The sequence below is a fragment of the Apium graveolens genome, chromosome 5, assembly GCF_009905375.1.
Source record: "Apium graveolens cultivar Ventura chromosome 5, ASM990537v1, whole genome shotgun sequence".
NCBI classification, from domain to species: domain Eukaryota; kingdom Viridiplantae; phylum Streptophyta; class Magnoliopsida; order Apiales; family Apiaceae; genus Apium; species Apium graveolens.
The window spans coordinates 158627572-158647270 of record NC_133651.1 but is presented as its reverse complement, the minus strand read 5'-3'; the positions used below and the strand labels follow the sequence as shown (position 1 = coordinate 158647270).

Below are 19699 nucleotides of genomic sequence, written 5' to 3'. Positions count from 1 at the left end.
TGTATATAATAGTTCCTATGGCCCCTTTTGAATAGTAACTTCAACCCTTTTTAGCATTGTACCCACCAAGTTGTAAAAAATTACTTAAGTTGCCACTGATTAGTTTTTTAAAATTACATATTGGATGAGAATAAAGATTATATTGGATGAGAAGAAAGCTTATGTTGAAAGCTTCTTAAGCTTCTCTTGGAAGGTAAGAATGTGTCATATACACTTTTGAATTTGAAATTCAAATTCTAATTAGTTTCTTTAGGTTAATTAGTGACTTCTCCCCCTCTTTTGAATAGTGTGTTTACCCACTTGAAGATTGTGTATACAAATTCCTGTTGTTAATTTGACTACGGGTTGATTCATTGTGCAAGGTATGGGCGGTGCAGAAGGTGACAAGTTTTTTAACCTGGAAGATTTGAATGCAGATTATGGTCGAAAGTACAGAAGAACGAAACAATTGAATTGTAACAAAGAGAATGTGGTTGTCGACTCTGTTATTGCTGATCGTTGTGCTTTATCTTCTTCCACAGGTAAGGAGCATAACCACACGTAAGTTAGTTGTTATCTATGTATATAATAGTTCCTATGGCCCCTTTTGAATAGTAACTTCAACCCTTTTTAGCATTGTACCCACCAAGTTGTAAAAAGTTACTTAAGTTGCCACTGATTAGTTTTTTAAAATTACATATTGGATGAGAATAAAGATTATATTGGATGAGAAGAAAGCTTATGTTGAAAGCTTCTTAAGCTTCTCTTGGAAGGTAAGAATGTGTCCTATACACTTTTGAATTTGAAATTCAAATTCTAATGAGTTTCTTTAGGTTAATTAGTGACTTCTCCCCCTCTTTTGAATAGTGTCTTCACCCACTTGAAGATTGTGTATACAAATTCCTGTTGTTAATTTGACTACGGGTTGATTCATTGTGCAAAGTATGGGTGGTATAGAAGGTGACAAGTTCTTTAACCTGGAAGATTTGAATGCAGATTATGGTCAGAAGTACAGAAGAACGAAACAATTGAATCATAACAAAGAGAATGTGGTTGTCGACTCTACTGTTGCTGATCGTTGTGCTTTATCTTTTTCCACAAGTAAGGAGCACGACCACATGTAAGTTAGTTGTTATTGAATACCTTCTCTTCGTATGTGTGAGTATAAGTAAGACTTCTGTTTGTGTTTGTTCAGCACCCGTGTTAACAGGATCAATGGCCAACGTTTATACTCCGTCAACCAAGACGAACCGATCACCTCTGTTCACCCCAGCAATAGTTAGTAGTGGGAGCTAAAACAAAACACCTACAAGTACAGATTCTAATTCTTACAAAATTTAAACCGCAAACATACTTAGGCTTATGTTCTGACTACCCATTGTTTTGTCTGTAATGCAGGTATATTGACGGAATCCACGCCAAATATTGTTAGGTTGGTGGGAAAGAGGAGGAAACTTGGTGACTTGCCTAGGTCAGGCCACTTGAATGAAACAGCTACAAGTACTGTTTGTTTTCTTAATTTACTCTGTGTTTTTCTTGCAAAGCAACTGCTATTTTATGTTTATGAAGCAATAATGCATTTAATATTTGGTTGGTAGAATGTAGTAGTCTTATTGTTACTCCCCGATCAAATAGCAGAGTAAACTACATGAATCCTCTTGAAGGTAGTCAGGACAGAACTCCTTTATCAGATGTAACAAATTCAGGTAGCGCCTCATTTTCTAGAAATATGTTGAGAGGTAAATATTAGATTCTAGCATTGTTAAGCTTTTGTTCCTTAAATGGACGTGAACCTTTGAACCGGAAAGGGAAGGAAAATTATCTTGGATTTGGTAGAGAATTATTCGTAGATGAGATTGTTATTGATGATGAGGAAGAAAGTAATGACTTTAATGAAGGTAAAATATATGTGATATTTCGTCTTTGTTATGTCTTACATAATTATGATTTACCATTTAATATTTTCTTGCAGGTCCAAATGTAGTTGCTCCTTCGCTTTTGTCTGATGATTCTGAAGGATCAGATTATGAAGCAAGTGATTGTGAATCAAGTGGTAAGAAAAACAAAGATGTACTCCTAAAAAAGTATCCACGTTTAATTTTGTCAAACTAAAATAAAAAAATGTAGATGATGCAGATTGTCTTAGTTGGTCGCTTGATGGTGATGATGAAGTCATTATTGATGGGATGAATTCGGATTGTAATTTGATGCAGAGCAGACGTGCACCGCGACGTGTCGTTCCTGAGGAGTATGCTTCTTTGGATGGTCTTACTACCATATGTTCGAAATCTCATGCTCGGATGTGGAAGGAAGAAAGGGTAAATAAAAATGTGACTAAAGGTTGTCCTATATTTTCTCTTTGTTGCATGAAAGGTGCTGTGAGATTGCCTCCAATCCCTCCTACCCCTGAGTATTTGCTGGATTTATACAATGACAAGAAAAGAGATCCTACTTTTCATAGATTGATATGGCTCTACAATGCAATTTTTGTCTTCACTTCTACCGGTGGTAACATAGATCATTCAATTAACAATGGAAGGACGCCTTATGTATACAGATTAAATGGTCAGAACCACCATATTTTTGGATCTTTAATACCGAATGACAATGAAACCCCCAGATTTTGTCAACTTTATAGTTATGACACCATTAACGAAGTTGATAATCGTCTTCGGTGGGTTAGTGTTCATGACCGAGAAAGTGTTGATAAAGAGGTTGTATGAGGTCTTATAATAATGTTAGATGAAACAAATCAATTGGTTGGTGAGTTTAGGCAGCATCGTGATTTGTATGAAAGCGATGAAATAGTTGAGCTGCAGATTACACTGAAAGTTATCAGATCTGAGAGTGGAAGAGAATGTCATATTTCTAGCACTGATGAAGTTGCTGACATTATGGTTGGTGACACTGAAGAAATATGTGGCGACCATGATATAGTTGTTAATGAAAAAGGTAAAGGTTTAGTCCGTGTTTCTTATGTTCATCCGAAGTTGATGGCTTTACAGTACCCTTTACTCTTTCCACACGGAGAAGATGGATTTCACCTAAAGATAAAATTTCAAAAGACTGCTGATAGTTCTTGCAAACCACGTGGCTTTTTGTCTCTGAAGAATTACTACTCATATGTTTTCCAAATTAGAGAGTCTGATGGTAAGGTATATTTAGAAATTAATATATGTTTGTTTATGTTCCCCAGAAATAAATATTGAAAGTTGTATTGTAGGTTTGACTCCTCGGCTAGATGGAAGACTATTTCAACAGTATATGGTAGATGCTTTTTCTATCATTGAACAGAAACGATTATGGTGGTTCTGTATTCACCAAACTACTTTACGGAATAAATTATACAACAATATTTGTAGATCTGTTAGCAGAGGTGATTTGGACAGTTCAAATATCGGTAAAGGTATAGTTCTTCCAGCTGGCTACGTTGGTTCGAAGCGATACATGCAACAAAATTTCCAAGATGCGCTGGCCGTATGCCGTTACATCGGACATCCTGTCATATTCCTGACTATGACCTGTAATTCTCTTTGGGATGAAATTCAGAAGATGATGGAGTATGTGCCTGGTTGTATTTCTCGAGACTGTCCCAACATCATATCAAGGGTGTTTAGGCTAAAACTTGATCAGTTAATGGTAGATATTAAGGACAGAAAACACTTTGGTGTTTGTATTGGAGGTAAGATTGTTTACCAGGACTTTCTTAGTTTAATTTCTAATTAGATTTTTGTTTTGCAAATTGCCAATCTAATCTATATTTTCCCATTTTGTAGTTATGTATGTCGTCGAGTTTCAAAAAAGAGGCCTTCCACATGTACATATGTTAATATGGCTTGATGCTGATTCAAAAAAAAACCTCAAACAGAATGTGGATAATTTTGTATCCGCAGAAATCCCAGATCCTTTATAAGATCCGGTTGGTTATGCAACCGTGAAGGAATTTATGATCCACGGTCCATGTGGTTTGCAAAATGTAAAGTCTCCATGCATGAAAGATTTACGTTGCATACGTCATTTTCTGAAAAAGTAAGATATAGGCATACCCTTTTTTGTGTCATTTCAGAATCCAGTAAGTTACCCTAATACCTAAACTTTGTAATAATTGAATGGTTTCAGGTACTGTGCTCGAACTACTTTTGATGACAGTGGATTCCCAATGTATATGCGACGCATGAAAAACATTACTGTTGAAATAAGGAAGGCTGAGCTTGACAACCAGTGGGTAGTACCATACAACCGGGATCTTTTAGTTAAGTATCAATGCCATATGAATGTGGAAATATATTGTCATGCATGCAGTCTTAAGTATTTATTTAAATATTATTTGAAAGGCCATGATCGTGCTACGGTTCATGTCCAGAGAAAGAGAAAAAGGCAAGCGAATGAAACTGATGAGGGGGGAATAGATGAGATAAATGCATATTTTGATGGCAGATATTTATGTGGTGCTGAATCAGCCTATAGGATTTTTGGCTTCCCTATCCATCATAGAAGTATATTTGTTGAGAGACTTCAATTTCACTTACCAGGTGACAAAAACTGCACCTTCCATGCCAATAAAGCGCTAGGGAAAGTTGCTACCAGGGAGAAGAACAAGTTCAGTAAACTGGAAGCCTTTTTTTATTTAACCTCTGTTGATGTTAATGCACGAAAGTACATTTATGATGAAATTCCACGGTTTTATGTGTGAAATGATGGTGAGAGGAAATGGATCATGAGGAAGCGTGGGTTTCAAATAGGTAGATTGTGTAATGCGCATCACAGTACGGGTGAGCCTTGGTTTGTTCGTTTATTGCTTATGAAGGTACGTGGTGCTACCTCCTTTGAGTTTTTACGTACCGTTAATGGAGTATGTTACAGTATATTTGACGATGCCTGTAAAGAGTATGGTTTACTTGACGATGATAAAGAATGGCATGAAGTATTAACTCAAGCTTTTGCATGTGGATTACCTCCCCAAGTTCGATGACTTTTTGTCCATATTATTGTCAATTGTAAAGTCACTGATTTGAAGACTTTATGGAGTACACATTAGAAGAGCATGGTTGATGACATTTTACTCAGATGACGTCAAAGTTGTCCAAATACCTTATTCACTCTTAACGACACGCAACTGCAGTTCTATGCTTTAGGAGGTATGACACCATTTTACATTACAGTGTAGGACAAATTATAAAATTTTTGTGGGCTGGAAATGCAGTCCATTAATTGTTCGTCATTTTTTCTATAATTGGGTGAATGCTGTTAAATAGTTTTAGATAACAAATATTACAGAAATAGATGAGTTGCTCCGGTCAGTTGGTAAATCCTTGAAGAAATTTGATCAGTTGCCTCAATCTCCTCGCAGCTATTTGAACAATGGAACAAACAATTTGATAATTGAAGAGACAAGCTATGACACCAGGAAGATAGAGTATGAAACTGCCAAGCTACTATAGGACTGTACTGAGGAGCAGAGGAAAATATATGATGCAGTAATACAATCTATTGACACTAATGTTGGAGGGATTTTCTTCGTTTATGGTAGTGGTGGTTGTGGAAAGACATTCTTATGGAGAACTCTTATATGTAAGTTACGTTCATAAGGTAAAATTATGCTTCCAGTTGCTTCTTCAGGGATTGCTGCCACATTAATGCCCGGTCGGACTGCGCACTCCAGATTTAAAATTCCAATAGTTCTTGATGAATGTTCAACATGTAATATTGCCCATGATTCAGATATTGCGCAACTCATAAAGCAGACACAACTAATAATATGGGACGAGGCGCCTATGCAGCACAGGTACGCATTTGAATGCCTAGACTGATCGTTGAAGGATATCATGAAAGCTGTTGATCCAGAACGTTACGCCATGCCGTTTGGCTGTATTACCGTAGTTCTGGGTGGTGATTTCCGTCAAATCCTCCCTGTAATTACGTATGGAGATCGTGCTGATATTGTAGGTGCATGTATTACTAGGTCACGGCTGTGGTCCATTTGCCAAGTATTCTTGCTGACAGAAAATATGCGTTTGAAACAAGGTGAGAGTGATAGTGAAAGTGAAGAGCTTAAAAAGTTTGCAAAATGGGTACTTGACATTAGTAATTGTAAGGCATATGTCATAGCCTATTTGTATATTCGAGGATTTAACTCAACTCAAATAAGAATGTAATAAGTAAATAGTGGATCTACCGTCAAAGAGATCTCGCAAAGTAACATCTGTCAAAGGATTCAGAAACAAGGTTCATCTACAGACTTGAGGAATTAATTCACTGGAAGAAGTTCAAGAAATTGATCAAGCCTCAGTGATATAAATCAAGGTTGTGGATTTAATCAAGTGACAGAGATCTCGTCAGGGTATCAATTAATTACAGGGATTTAGTCTAAAGAAAATCAATTATCAAAGTCAAGACATGAAGAAACGTCACGGAAGTTAGTCACTCATGAACCAGACAGTACATCGAGTGTCAACATTGAAGTGGTGGAATTGATTCATAATTTTCAGTGATTTTCAGAAGATTTTCAGAAGAATGGTTGCTGCTCAGGATTATTATTAATTCTCTATTAATTAATTAAGTCATATAATTTAATTAAGAAAATAAATTATATCTGCAAAGATTAATTTATTTATTAATTGAATTAATTGATTAATTAATTCAGAATTAATATTAAGAATTTTCAGAAGTTTAATTGGATTAAAAACAGTCTTAAATCAGCAAGACAATTGAAAATGAACTAGCATGACAACTAGGATTGTCATACCGATTGTCATGCCAAGTCATTTCAATTGTCCTACCGAAAGTTCTACTGGGAAGGAGATAGTCTTGCTAGTTCAACTGATTGTCATACCGAAAGTCATTGTAGTTCAATCAGATTGTCTTGCTAGTTCAATCCATTGTCCTACCGAAAGTCTTGCCAGCTATGGGATTGTCATTCCAGTTCATTCCATTCTGTTGATTGATTAAAAAGACAGAAGCAGCCATTCAACAAATTATCCAAAAAAAAACAGAAGTCAATAACACAGCAAAAAGAAAAGAAGCAGAAGCAATATTTCATTTTCTCTGCTAATTCAAGATCATCCATTTCTAGTTTGTAAAGTTAAATCCAAACCACTAGAAATCTTTATCTTGTTCTTGTGTAACTATCTAGCGGATCAAAATCCCTAGAACTTAATCTCAAATTGCGTTTAGCATTTGAATCTTTTTATTGCAAAAATAGAAAAAGTTCATGTCGAATTTATTCTAGATTTGTGATAATTAATTTGAGATTAATTCCTTGTAATCGATATCGTTGTTGTAACACCTTTCAAGTTTAATAATATTCTTATTTAACTTGAATTTTGTTTCAATTTTTATTCCGTATTTTATTCGATTATTTGGTACTGTTTGTATTCAACCCCCCTTCTACAAACACATTGGGACCTAACAGTAATGGCCAGGTCAGTCCACCTCGAGTCTGCAATTTGCCAGTCACTGAAAATCAAATTTTGATTCCATCTCAATTCTGTGACGTATAAACTGAAAACACAGTTGATAACATGATTTGTAGCACGTATCCTAATTTTGCTCACTAAGGGCACAGTACTTGAGCGAGAGAGCTATTTTGACCTCTACCAACCAGACTGTGGGCCACCTCAATTCGCTTATTGTAGACAAGCTCCCTGGAGAATCTGTGTCCTATTTTAGTGTTGATGCTGCAGAGGAATTTGGTGGGACAGATGAGGATCTGAATGAAGCCTTCCCAATAGAGTATTTGAACTCCTTAAATGTTGCTGGGATGCCACCTCATGATCTGAAACTGAAGGTTGGGGCTGTTGTTATGCTAATGCGTAATTTGAACCAAAACCTAGGTTTGTGTAATGGTACAAAGATGATTGTGACCAAATGCCTGAGATTCTGTGTAGAGTGTCAAGTAATCTGTGGTACGTTTGTAGGTTCGAAGCATTTCATTCCACGTATGGAGCTTTCTCCCTCAGATACAAAGATGCCATTCAAATTGGTACGGAAACAAATGCCTTTACAGATATGCTATGCCATGACAATCAACAAATCTCAAGGTCAATCCCTGAAGACAGTTGGGCTATACTTACCCAAGTCAGTGTTCACTCATGGACAGTACTATGTTGTTATTAGTCGAGTAACCTCACCCACTGGCCTCACTATATTTGTTGATCATGAGTCTGGTGTAGCTACAAATATCACCCAGAACGTTGTGTACAAAGAAGTTTTTTACGGCCTTCCAAAAGCTTAGTTTGTTTGAATTTATAAATGTGTAGGAATACATTATTGTGATTAAGTAATTATGGAAATCTGGTTATGGGAAAATGTTTTACTGTGTTAAATACTTTGCTCTTAACCATTATATATTGTAAATTATGTTACGGATTGGTAGTAGTTTATTCTTCTACAAATGTATTCTGAATTGTTTCATCTTACATGTAACATAATAAAGAAGAATTACGCCTATGACCGTAGAAATAGGTGAAGAAAGGGGGTATAATTAAAATGTGAAATAGTTGATCAAACGTAACAAACTTAAAAAGTACAAATAAGTACCGAATTAATGTATAAATAACCTTCATGCCAGATTGGAAGTGCAATTAAGTAAGGAGAACAACTCTGAATTTGTAGTTATTTTGGTACATGAATCGTAGTCTTTTGCCTGCAACAAAGTTATTGTCGTAGGTGAAATCGTTCCAGCATAATCCAAATCGGCATGTTTTCCACTTTCGCTAAACAACGACATACCAAGTACCATCTCCAAATAGAAGTCTGATGAGAGTAGATTTGGTCCATGGTCGAAATACTTGGAGCATGTGTCTTGGGAAATACTATATGAAAGATAAAAAAAAGTTAAGAGGACAAGTACGGATTAAGCATAATCAAATTTTTACAAGGACTGGGTACAGGTAATTTTACCACTCCGTGTCCTCTTTGATCAACATGTGACGATAACAGAGTTACTGTGAAGGAAATGTTATTTTCTTCTTCACCAAAATATACTTCTGGATTTGCTTGGGTGGCTCCTGAAGCGGCATGAAATTTTACAGTTACTTATGAAACTATAACAAGTCATTAACCCATCAATTGAAATATACCTTCGTCCATATTTGCCTGAGCCGCATCATGTAAAATCCTAGGTATTTTACTTCCTCCCGATGATATCTCATTAATCAATCCTGGAATATAAATAATTAGTTATAATATTGCATACAGCCCAACGATCACCCGCACAAAATATACACATACGTATGAAACTATAACAAGTCATTAAGGCATCAATTCAAAGGTACCTTCCTCGATATTTGCCTCAGTCGTATCATGCAAAATCACAGGTAATTGACTTCCTCCTAATGAAATGTGATTAACCAATCCTGGAATAAAAATAATTAGTATTAATTATGCTTACAGGCCAACAAACATCTGTACCTAAATGGACAAAGTACTGTTGTACCTGTTGTTTGGCCTGGTGATCTCTCCAAATGAGCATCTGTTATAAAGCAAACAAAATTAGTTATTCTGTATGGTTCTTTCGTAATATACTACATACTGAAATGAAAAGTACCTGAAGAATCTGAATCTGACGTAAACATATCAGTAACCTCAAAACACAGTCTTTTCCCCAGCTCTTTCAAAGATACTTTAGCATGTGCAGAATTAAGAATATCCATACAATTTGTACTAAATATTTTTTAGTATAGACTTGATGGACCAACACAATCGAAGAAAATCCAAAAACTCTCCCTCACAGAATAATTGTTGAAAACTTCATCCAAATCGAACAAAATTTTATTGAGCTTAGAGAACTTAGCAATGTACTGCCACCCGTCAACAAACGATAGCCTAACTTTCTTACCTAGCATTGAACCATAAGTGTCTATAAATTTTTATGGCAATTCCTATATAGTACAAATATAGATGTGAAGAACATAAATGTATTAGCCACTCCCTAAAATTGTTGCAAAAAATGTAAGTTATGCAATTACGTTACCAGATTCCTGGCATGCAGCATGTCATGACTAACCATTTTGAAACATTTTTTGGCTGAAATTCCACTTCCATGAACTGCCCAGGAAGAATACAACATGGTTAATAATTTTGTCATATACAGTTAAAGTTTTTTGAGGTCTGATAAAGATCTGCAAATATACCTTCAGTTTTTGATTCATTATCATCATCATTGTCAATGATACTTAAATTCAACCTCTGCGAATGCTCTGTACGCGAAAACACACAAACATCCCCTTCTTTCAAGTTCACATATTCACAGAATTTTGTCCACTCTTTGTTCAAGAGCAAATTCTCATTCTCCCATTTCAAGTTTATAATCCAAGTACTTTTGTTCAGGCATAAGTGAACCCAGGTCATTTGTTCATGTACATTTAATCGGGCGATTACATCATTGGGCAACACCTAACCAATATAGAATTACAACTGAACTTAATAGTAAAAGTAGCAAGGGGAAATGACATTTGATTGATAAAATTATAACCTGAGTGAAAGCATTTTGTTGAAGGTGTTCTTTGTCAATATAAACTATGTCACGTAAGCGGCTGTCACCCATTGCATTGTAGAAGAACCTTGCTGCCAGTTTCTCAATTTCTACTGGACTAAAAGTTTTTCGATCACATCCTGTACCGCACATTTTATGATACTGAACAGGTCTTAGTGGATAATCAATCTCCACCGTATTACCATCAAATATTTGTACATGAAAACGTCCATGGTCTTTGTAATCAAGAAGGAAGACATAGTATGGTTTCATTGCATAGAAATCAATAATTTTCCTAACATTTCCTATGCATGCATTGGAACTATCTAATGAACATTGCCATGAATCACCATTTCTAACCCGGAGATACACTGTTCCGGTCAATTGATTACCCACATTTTTTATAAACTCCTCAGGCAAAGGCTGATTCAGGAAAATATAAATAGATTAATTATACTGACTAAGCAAATTCGAATAAAACTTAAGTACAAGTACATGCCATAATATAAAGATTTGTAGGAAATAACATACCAGCTCTCCTTTGCTATATGCTTCTACAAAAATAGGACATAGCAATTGCATTCCTTTCATTCTGAATAACACACTCCTCCTGTGTCATAGTTAGTCGTCATCAGTACATATATGTCTAATATTTTAATTAATGATATATATTGCAGACATGAACAAATACTGAAGATTGAAAAAAAGAACTTCTTACATCTAACAATGTGCAATGAACCAATCAGAACCTAAGAAACCCCTTTCTCAGTTTGTGAAATACTCTACAACCCCTTTCCCTCGGCTCTCCCCCTGCGTGTTCAATAACTGCAACTTGCAACTGCAATTGAGTTGTATGTGGTTCAGTTCAACTTTTTTTTAATTAAAATGTAGAGCTCTTTTATAACTATAAATTATGTTATGCACTTATTGAATTTAACTAACTCATATATTCGGTCAGACATTATTTCAATCCTTTATCATATCAATTTGAAGGAGTGTACAATTTTTTTACCGCAAATACTAGATTCTAAAATTCTATTATTATAATATTGCATTATATATTTTTATTAAGTAACTGTTATATATAAAACTGAAAATTTAAAAATATAATTAAAAATATTTAATATATATATAATAACATCCAATCAACAAACTCACGAATATATAAAACATAAAAAGTTAATATTTTATTATTAAAAAGATTTAGGCCGGTGAATAGTGTCGCCCTAAATTTAGGACGACACTATTGACTGGCCTAAATTGGAACAGGGAAATAGGCCACTGCTGGGTAGATTTGGACCGAAATCGGTCCAAATTTAGGCCAATAGGCCAGTCTTTGAGATGACCTTCCATTTGGTCTAAATCTACGTCCCAAATCATATATCAATTTATATTATTTCGATAAATAATATATTGTTATTATAATTCATTGATACTAATTCACTTACCTATTTATATAAATTAAAAACCTAACAATATATCATATTATAAGAATCTCGAACTGTAACCCGCTAAAAAATATTCAATTATTTGGCAATTTTGAACTACATTGAATTAGTATTTTTATCCCAAAGAAGGTTGGTTAATGCATCTCAAAGGTCAAAATAAGTTTGTCAATAATTTAAATTTTTAATATATTCAAATAAATTCAGATATGGATTACTGTCATTAATATGGAGCACTGACATATGTTAATGTGCAGCCAAAAATATTATTCATTCGAACTCAAAAACTAGATCTGTTAAAAAACTATTTCATATTTAGGTACAGAATATGTCATATATATAATTACATTTAATAAAAAATATAAACTAAATATATTTACTGAGAAGTTATTATTTTATGATGATTAAATATAGCTATTAACTTATCAAATTTTGGTTTTGGACAATTGGTCCTACAACTTACTTCACTAACCCACCCTTTTATTTTAAATACATCAAGGTAATAAATACTCCCTATGTCCCTATTTAATTGTCACATTTGACTTTGACCCAGTCAAATTGACTAAAGTTTGACTGAAATTTATTAATATTTTATAATTGAACGAAATTAAAAAAATTACATCACCGAAAAGTAGATTTAATCCACGTTAATATATAATTTTTAGTTTTTTAAGTAATATAAGAGTAATGTTTAATCTTCGGTCAAAAATTGGTCAATTTGACTTCTATAAAAGGAAATGTGACAACTAAATAGGGATGGAGGGAGTAAAAAGAAATGTAACCATAGAAATTGTTACGCATGTAATTTCACGTGTCTAAACTTTGGCCTTACGAATTTTGACTAGCTCTTCAACTTGAGCACTCACATCATATGTTAATCTTTAGCCAAACATATTATTTATTTGAATTTAGAAAATAGTTTTCTTAAAGAACTGTATCATATTTAGGTGAAAACTAAATTATAATTTTTTACAAAAAAATATATCATATACGTAATAACATTTAGCAAAAAAAGTAAAGAATATATATTTACTGAGAAGTTATTATGTTAAGATGATGACAAATATGTAATAAGTTATCGAAATTGGATTTTGGGCATTTGGTCCAACAACTTAGTTCAATAACCCACCCCTTTTATTATAAATACATTAAGATAATAATTAAAAAAATGTAATCATATAAAATTAAGTGGGTATAATATATTGTCATCTAAAGTGACAGAACCACTAATTTATTAATGTAACATTCATCATGGACAAATTAAATTGCCTATTTTTGAATAACGATGTCTAAAATACATATTCCTCCTCAAATTTTTTAATTTTGATGTAGTAAATAAAATGTGTAAGTTTGCTAAATATTATAACTTCAACTAAAAAAGAAAATCAAATACAATTTAGTATGAAATTAAAAAGAGAAAAAAAAATTGAGGCCATTTATGCCAGAACTTACTATATTTTTTTCAAAAGTTACAATTTCATGTTATAATTGTACTTGATAAACAATATTTCAAGGAAACTAAATAGAGATGAATAAGAGTACTGAATTGTTAGATGTAATATGACCTTAGTATTTCATTTAAAAGTAATTTTTTTAACTCCCAAACTAAGTTTTTAACAAATATCTGTATACAAGTACATGTATAACCAAATATATATACATCATATTGAAGGTTGAGTTCTGAGTGGAAGGCAACAGTTGTTTCAGAAGCAGCAGCTACAAAAGAGTACCGAGACGTCAAGCGCGTTTAGCAGTACATCAGCCATCATTCCTTTGAGTGGCTCGATGGTGCAGAGTATTAATTACCTATTCACATCATGTATCTTTAGCACAAGTGGTAAGTTTTAATGAAGAAATAGATCATGCAGAGTACAGACCCTTGAGTTTCTTTACCTACCAAGTACAATTACTTCTTACGTCACTGTGTTGGACTTCCCCTTACTGATAGTTACATACACACGGCTATACAAACTCTGTTTCCATTTACAGTTTTTTAAAGTTCCGTCTACTGTAATCATAGTTAAGTAAGCATTACTTTTATGGTGGTAAGACGACTGAATCACTTAGCAGAGAAATTGAAAAAAAATAACAAAATTCACAATAAAATAATAGAAATGTAAGCAGCATAATAACCATGAAACTTCCTTACATAAGGGAAACGTTCTTAACATGCAAATAAAACCCCATTGTTCATGAATATATTAAACAAAATTAGAACATAATTAAACATAAACAAACTTCAAACCATTCCAATTGTCAGCCATTCAGAACCACTCATTCATCTTCCTGCGAATCTCACCATGCTCAATCCTCAGTAGTCTAATCTCCTCAAGCAAAAGCTGCTGCTGCGCCTTGAACACCGTGTTAAACGCTTCCTGCTGCACTATCATGTGCCCACTGAACTGCATGTGGCTCTCCCCCAGCACCTCAACCATCCTCGAGACAGCAGATAGGTTAACATTGAGATTAGTCATGCTCTTTTCCATATTCTCCGATCTCACGAAACTGCGGTGCTCATATCTTGCACTTTGGCACTCATCCGAACTGCTAGCACTGGAGGAGACATTAGGTTAGGAAATATCAAAGGAGTAAAATAAAGAAAAAACTAAGTGCAGCAATAATGTCAAAACAGGAAATGAAACGATTAGAAGGCCAAAAGTCATTTCAAAGAATAGGGAAAGGAAGTATATGACATGTATTGAAAAAGAACCGAACAATGTAAAACCGCGGACTTTTACCAACCGATTTAGCACTTACAAGACATGAATCAAAATTGTAATAACATCGGTAACTAAATATATCTGTTACAGAAACTATGAAACATTAAAGTACACAGGTGAAAACCTAAAGTTAGGAAAAGAAATATCGATGTAGACATCTTATTATCTTAATATACAAAAAGGAAGTGAAATGAGGAGAAATGATGTAGAAGATAGGCATGTAAGTAAGAAGAAGACATGGCAACAAAATCATAAACCATGAACGAGACGCTAAATAACCATACAAATGGACTAAAAGTTCAGAGGAATTGGACAATTTATATATTTATATACATGCATAAGTGAAGAGGATGGCAAAGGGTGTACAAGACAGGCAAAGAAGTAAGAAGAAGACATGGAAACCAAATCATAAAACATGTTGCAAACGCCAAATAATCATATAAATGGACTAAAAGTTCAGGAAAACATGATTATTTACATATGTATATACACGCACAAGTTAAGATATTCACCTGTTCTTAGAAGCGGATGCCATTTCTCATATTGCTCTGTTGATGGATGTTTTGGAAGAGAAGGAGAAATTTGAGTGAGAGGAGATGATGAATGAACAGTTTTCAGTCTGATGCAGTTTGCTTTAATAGAGGTGTTGGGGTAGATGAATAGTCCAGTTGTAACACATGCAATGGTCTATCTGTTCATTCACCAATACACGGTATCTAACAGGTGTGACTATTCAATGAATGTCACGTTTTTCATTTTTTTCTAAAATTCACACACATGTTTTTAAAAAATGCAGAAATAAACAAAAGTTACAAGTACATATAATAAATAATGAAATACTTTATAGTAGTTGTTATTTTAATTTGGTCATTTTTAATTAAAAAAATAAACTTTATTAATTCATCAAAGTATTTGATTGATTACAAATATTACCTAAAGATTTTGAATTTTTTTAAAAATATATATTACCATATTTTAAAAGTACAATAAATGCGCCAATAATGTCAATAAAATAGTCTATCAAATAATAGTAATCATTTTTTCCCGTAATCTTGTGCCCTTATTCAAATACAAATATACAAATATTGAAAAGTTTATATGCCAGTACGATATGAATACGACCTAATTTTTTTTTTATTAATTGAACTATATACATAATTCTAAATGAAAACATATTTAGTTGATGTCATAATTTTAAATGAAAACATAATTTATTATACAAAATAAAAAATATTAACTCACCGTAATCATATAGGTTGGTTAAAGTAATGTATGTACATTTGGTTATTTTTCGTACTTAACCCAAAGCCGCAATACTTTGGCTATGAACTGGGTAAATCATTATGTTCATGTCGAAGATGTAATTTAAAAGTAAAGCATAATTCCTACTATTTTCAGAATTTGGTTTATACAAGAAATTTGAATTATGTTGTCCAACCGACATGTTTTTAATCAACTATGTATATAAATATTTGATTTAATTGAGAAATTTGAATCCGTTGGAACCAAGATTCCACAGCCCCGTAACTTACAATATGAAATATTTACTTGGTCCAATTCCCGGTCACAGATTTTATGTAGATGGTAACAGTTTTATGTCACACGATATAATTTTCATAACAACCTAATGAAGAAACTATTGTTAAATTTATTTATTTAGCGTGTATGAAACATAGTTTGACTACCTTTAGTAAGGAGTACAACTACGAAAGGCCTTATATGAGATGTAGGTGTTTAACATATTTTACTTTCATGAGGTTATAACATATTATTCAATTTAAATATAAACCTCTCCCTCTATCATTTAACTTCAAGTTAGAGCATGTACGATGCCATAACTGGCCACAGGTTCCAGCAGGCGTCAACCAACTGACATGTAGTGTTACTGTACTAACTTACCCACTAACTAGATCATGATTAGGTAAAGGGTACATACTTCTCTACTTAACATTAAGAAGCCAGAAATATACATACCATTAAGAAGTTAGGTGAAGACTTTTTGAAGCTCCGCCTACAGTTTACAGCATATCAGGTATGAATCTTTAAACCTGGCATTTACACTCTGCATTCATTTATCTTACTTGACTGGCATCTGAAAATATATATTGAATGCATCTGCAGGTACCTACTACTGAAGCAATAAGTTTCCTACAAATGGATCTACACTACTACGATAATTTAAGTGATGTGGATAGCTCAAGTTATGACTGGAAATGTAGAGTAAGAGTGCAGGCGCTGTGGAAAGGAATGAACAGAGAAACACAAGAATTTTGGGGTTTTAATATGCTTCTCATCGATGATATGGCAAGTACCACACCATAGTTACAACTGGGGACTACATGTCTCACTTCTACAACACCTTTTAAATGATGCTGATTCACAATATGCAGAACCATCGAATTCACGCTTTTGCAAATGCAAAATATTGTGCGGAGTTGACTTGCCCTTTGGTTGAAGGAGGCATTTACATACTTGATAACTTTAAAGTGAAGGACTTTTTAGGTGACAAAATATATCGCCCTGTGAGAAATACAAAACAAATATTCTTCACCAAGGACACAAAATTAAGCAGAGCAACTGAGCCGGGATTAGTAATTAGTAATTGAAAAATATGCTTTTGATCTTTTCCACATGACTGAAATTGAGAAACTTGCCACAGACAATAGGTTCTTAGTAGGTATGGATACTATACTATTTTTGTAATTGATAACAACGCCTATTACTGGTAAAATGTTTTCAATTTTAGACATGGTTGGTTACTTGAAGAACCGAAGACCCCTCATTACTTCGACTAAAAATAGTCAGGAAAAATAAAGGCTGAAATTTGATTTGGTAGATGGGAGGTTTGTCTTCTAATTCGACAATGTGTTAGTGTTTTTTGTAATTATATACTGGGCTACTTACTTAAGCAGCTTTTCGTTACGTAGGTGTTGCGTGTCTGTCACTTTGTTTGACGAATTTGGAATTATAATTGACAAAACTCTGCAACAACTTGAGGAGGAAGAACCTATTATTATTATCAGTTGTGCTAGAGTGAGTTCGTATGAAGGTATGGGTAATGGCACCCTCATAATGATTTGTATTACACAATTAAGTTAAAATGCCGAGTAATAATATGTGTTACGGATATAGGCGGAGCACACCTTACAAACTACCCTGCAACAAGGATTTTTATCAATCCCGATCATTACAGTGTTGATGACCTCATAAACAGGTTAATTTTTTACTTAAGAAAATTTAGAAAATATAATATACCTTCCTATTTATGCTTTGCAATGCCTTCAGATGCGATGAAATGACTGAAATGTCTGATGTTGATGAAGAAGACACCAAACAGACACTAATTGTGAGAGATATTACTCTGTTCACTGAAACACATATCCAGGTACTGTAATTATTTAGGTGGTATTGTCATTGTCATTGGAGAGGAACTAACTTATGATATTCCTCTTTAGAGGGAAGTTGTGTGCGAAGTTGTGATTGACAAGGTTAATGAGGATGCTAATTGGTACCAAACAAAATGCATAAGATGTCTCCTTGAAGTTCCATTCATAGTTGACAAATTCAAATGTCAAAATTGTAAGAGGATCATACCACATCCCAGAAGAAGGTAATATGACAAGTAATTAACTTAGAATACTATGAACATTGACCAGTTTTTGCATGCATAATCAGTTTCTTTGTAATACAGTTTTCGGTTGGAAACAAAATGCTTGGATGACACTAGATCATTGACAATAGTTTTACCTCATGCAGCCGTTGCTCAAATTTCACAGAAAACTGTTGAAGATCTGTATTCTCCAGACAAAGAGGTTAACCTCCAACATTGTGCTGCAATAATTTTGTAAACTAATACATACATTTTACTGAAACCAGTCATTTACACGTGTAGGAACTGGGAGAATAATAATTCCCGCCATTTTTTAGAATGTTTGAGAAGCAGAAATACAAAATGACGGTCATCATTAAAGAGGAAAATGTCATGAAAGCTTCAAAAGTGTACGAAGCTACTGGAATTGGTAACGAAAATGAATGTGGTGGGAGCTTCACTCCGTCTTCTAACCAAACTGTTGAGACAAATGAAATGTCAGCTATGAATGTAAGAGATTAGTATAAAAAGTACAATATCGGTTTAAAAAACGTCTAATGTATGACTACCTTCTTGCATGTAGGTATCACTGAATGAAGATACATTAATGCAAGCCCTTAGAACAGCCAAATCTACAAGCAAGAAGGTTCGAGCAAGGAAACTTCACGCACCAGTGCCATTTGATGAAGAAGGTCAGATTAAGAAGGAGCCTAAATTAGACAAAGTATGTAACCTGAATTTGACATTTGACAACATGTTATAATATCCTTAATTTTGTTTTCTGACCATCAATAAACTTTCTCCAGAAAAAGATGGCTAAGTGAAGAGACTCGGGAGATTCATTTATATGGGGAATTTTGTCTACGTAAAGCCAATGATTGCAGTTGTAACTATTCAGACAATGTCATTATCTATTTTGTTAAGAACAACAGTTGTAATTGAATGCATTTAATTATGATAAGATATGAAAGAAGTAGTTGCCTATATTGCTGACGCCAAACAACAAGTAATTACAAAGAAATGACCATACATTACAAACACCTTACAAGAATACAAGATTTGCAAAATTGTCCACCTACGGCTACAAGCTATAAAAAAAAGTGTGACAGAACAATTGTTCATTTTTGCCATTTGGAAAAAACAAATAGGTAATTTAAAAGAACACCACAATCAAATATTAAGGGAAATATATAAATTTTTCCTTCATCATTTACATTTGTGGGTAAGTAAATGTTGTTATCAAATCAAACATAAGTGCAAATGGTGGTAGGTGTTAAACATAACACATTATGCTTCTCTGACTATAATGAAAGTTATTTACAACAGAAAACTTTCAACCACCAAACAATTGAGCATTGTACCTACCCTGTGAAGAGCAACATGTCCAAAGCAAAGTTTGACGACCTAAGTAGCCTCAAAGTTGGGAAGTTTGACTGGAAAATCAGAGTAAAAGTTACAAGGTTCTGGAGAGGAGCTACAAGAAAGGGCGAGA

At 33.8% G+C, this 19699-nt stretch overlaps 2 protein-coding genes across 2 annotated transcripts; both read left to right on the top strand.

Annotated features, from left to right (window-relative positions):
* The first annotated feature begins 2714 nt into the window (after nt 1-2714).
* LOC141660451 (uncharacterized) lies at nt 2715-5420 on the top strand. The gene is made up of 7 exons (XM_074467436.1): nt 2715-3134; nt 3274-3661; nt 3756-3862; nt 3920-4008; nt 4099-4666; nt 4787-4903; nt 5241-5420. Exons 1-7 carry the CDS (start codon nt 2715-2717, stop codon nt 5418-5420), a joined length of 1869 nt encoding a protein of 622 aa, XP_074323537.1.
* A 384-nt stretch (nt 5421-5804) lies between these two features.
* On the top strand, nt 5805-8212 carry LOC141660450 (uncharacterized). The gene is made up of 3 exons (XM_074467435.1): nt 5805-6050; nt 7544-7811; nt 7896-8212. Exons 1-3 carry the CDS (start codon nt 5805-5807, stop codon nt 8210-8212), a joined length of 831 nt encoding a protein of 276 aa, XP_074323536.1.
* Nucleotides 8213-19699: the final 11487 nt, after the last annotated feature.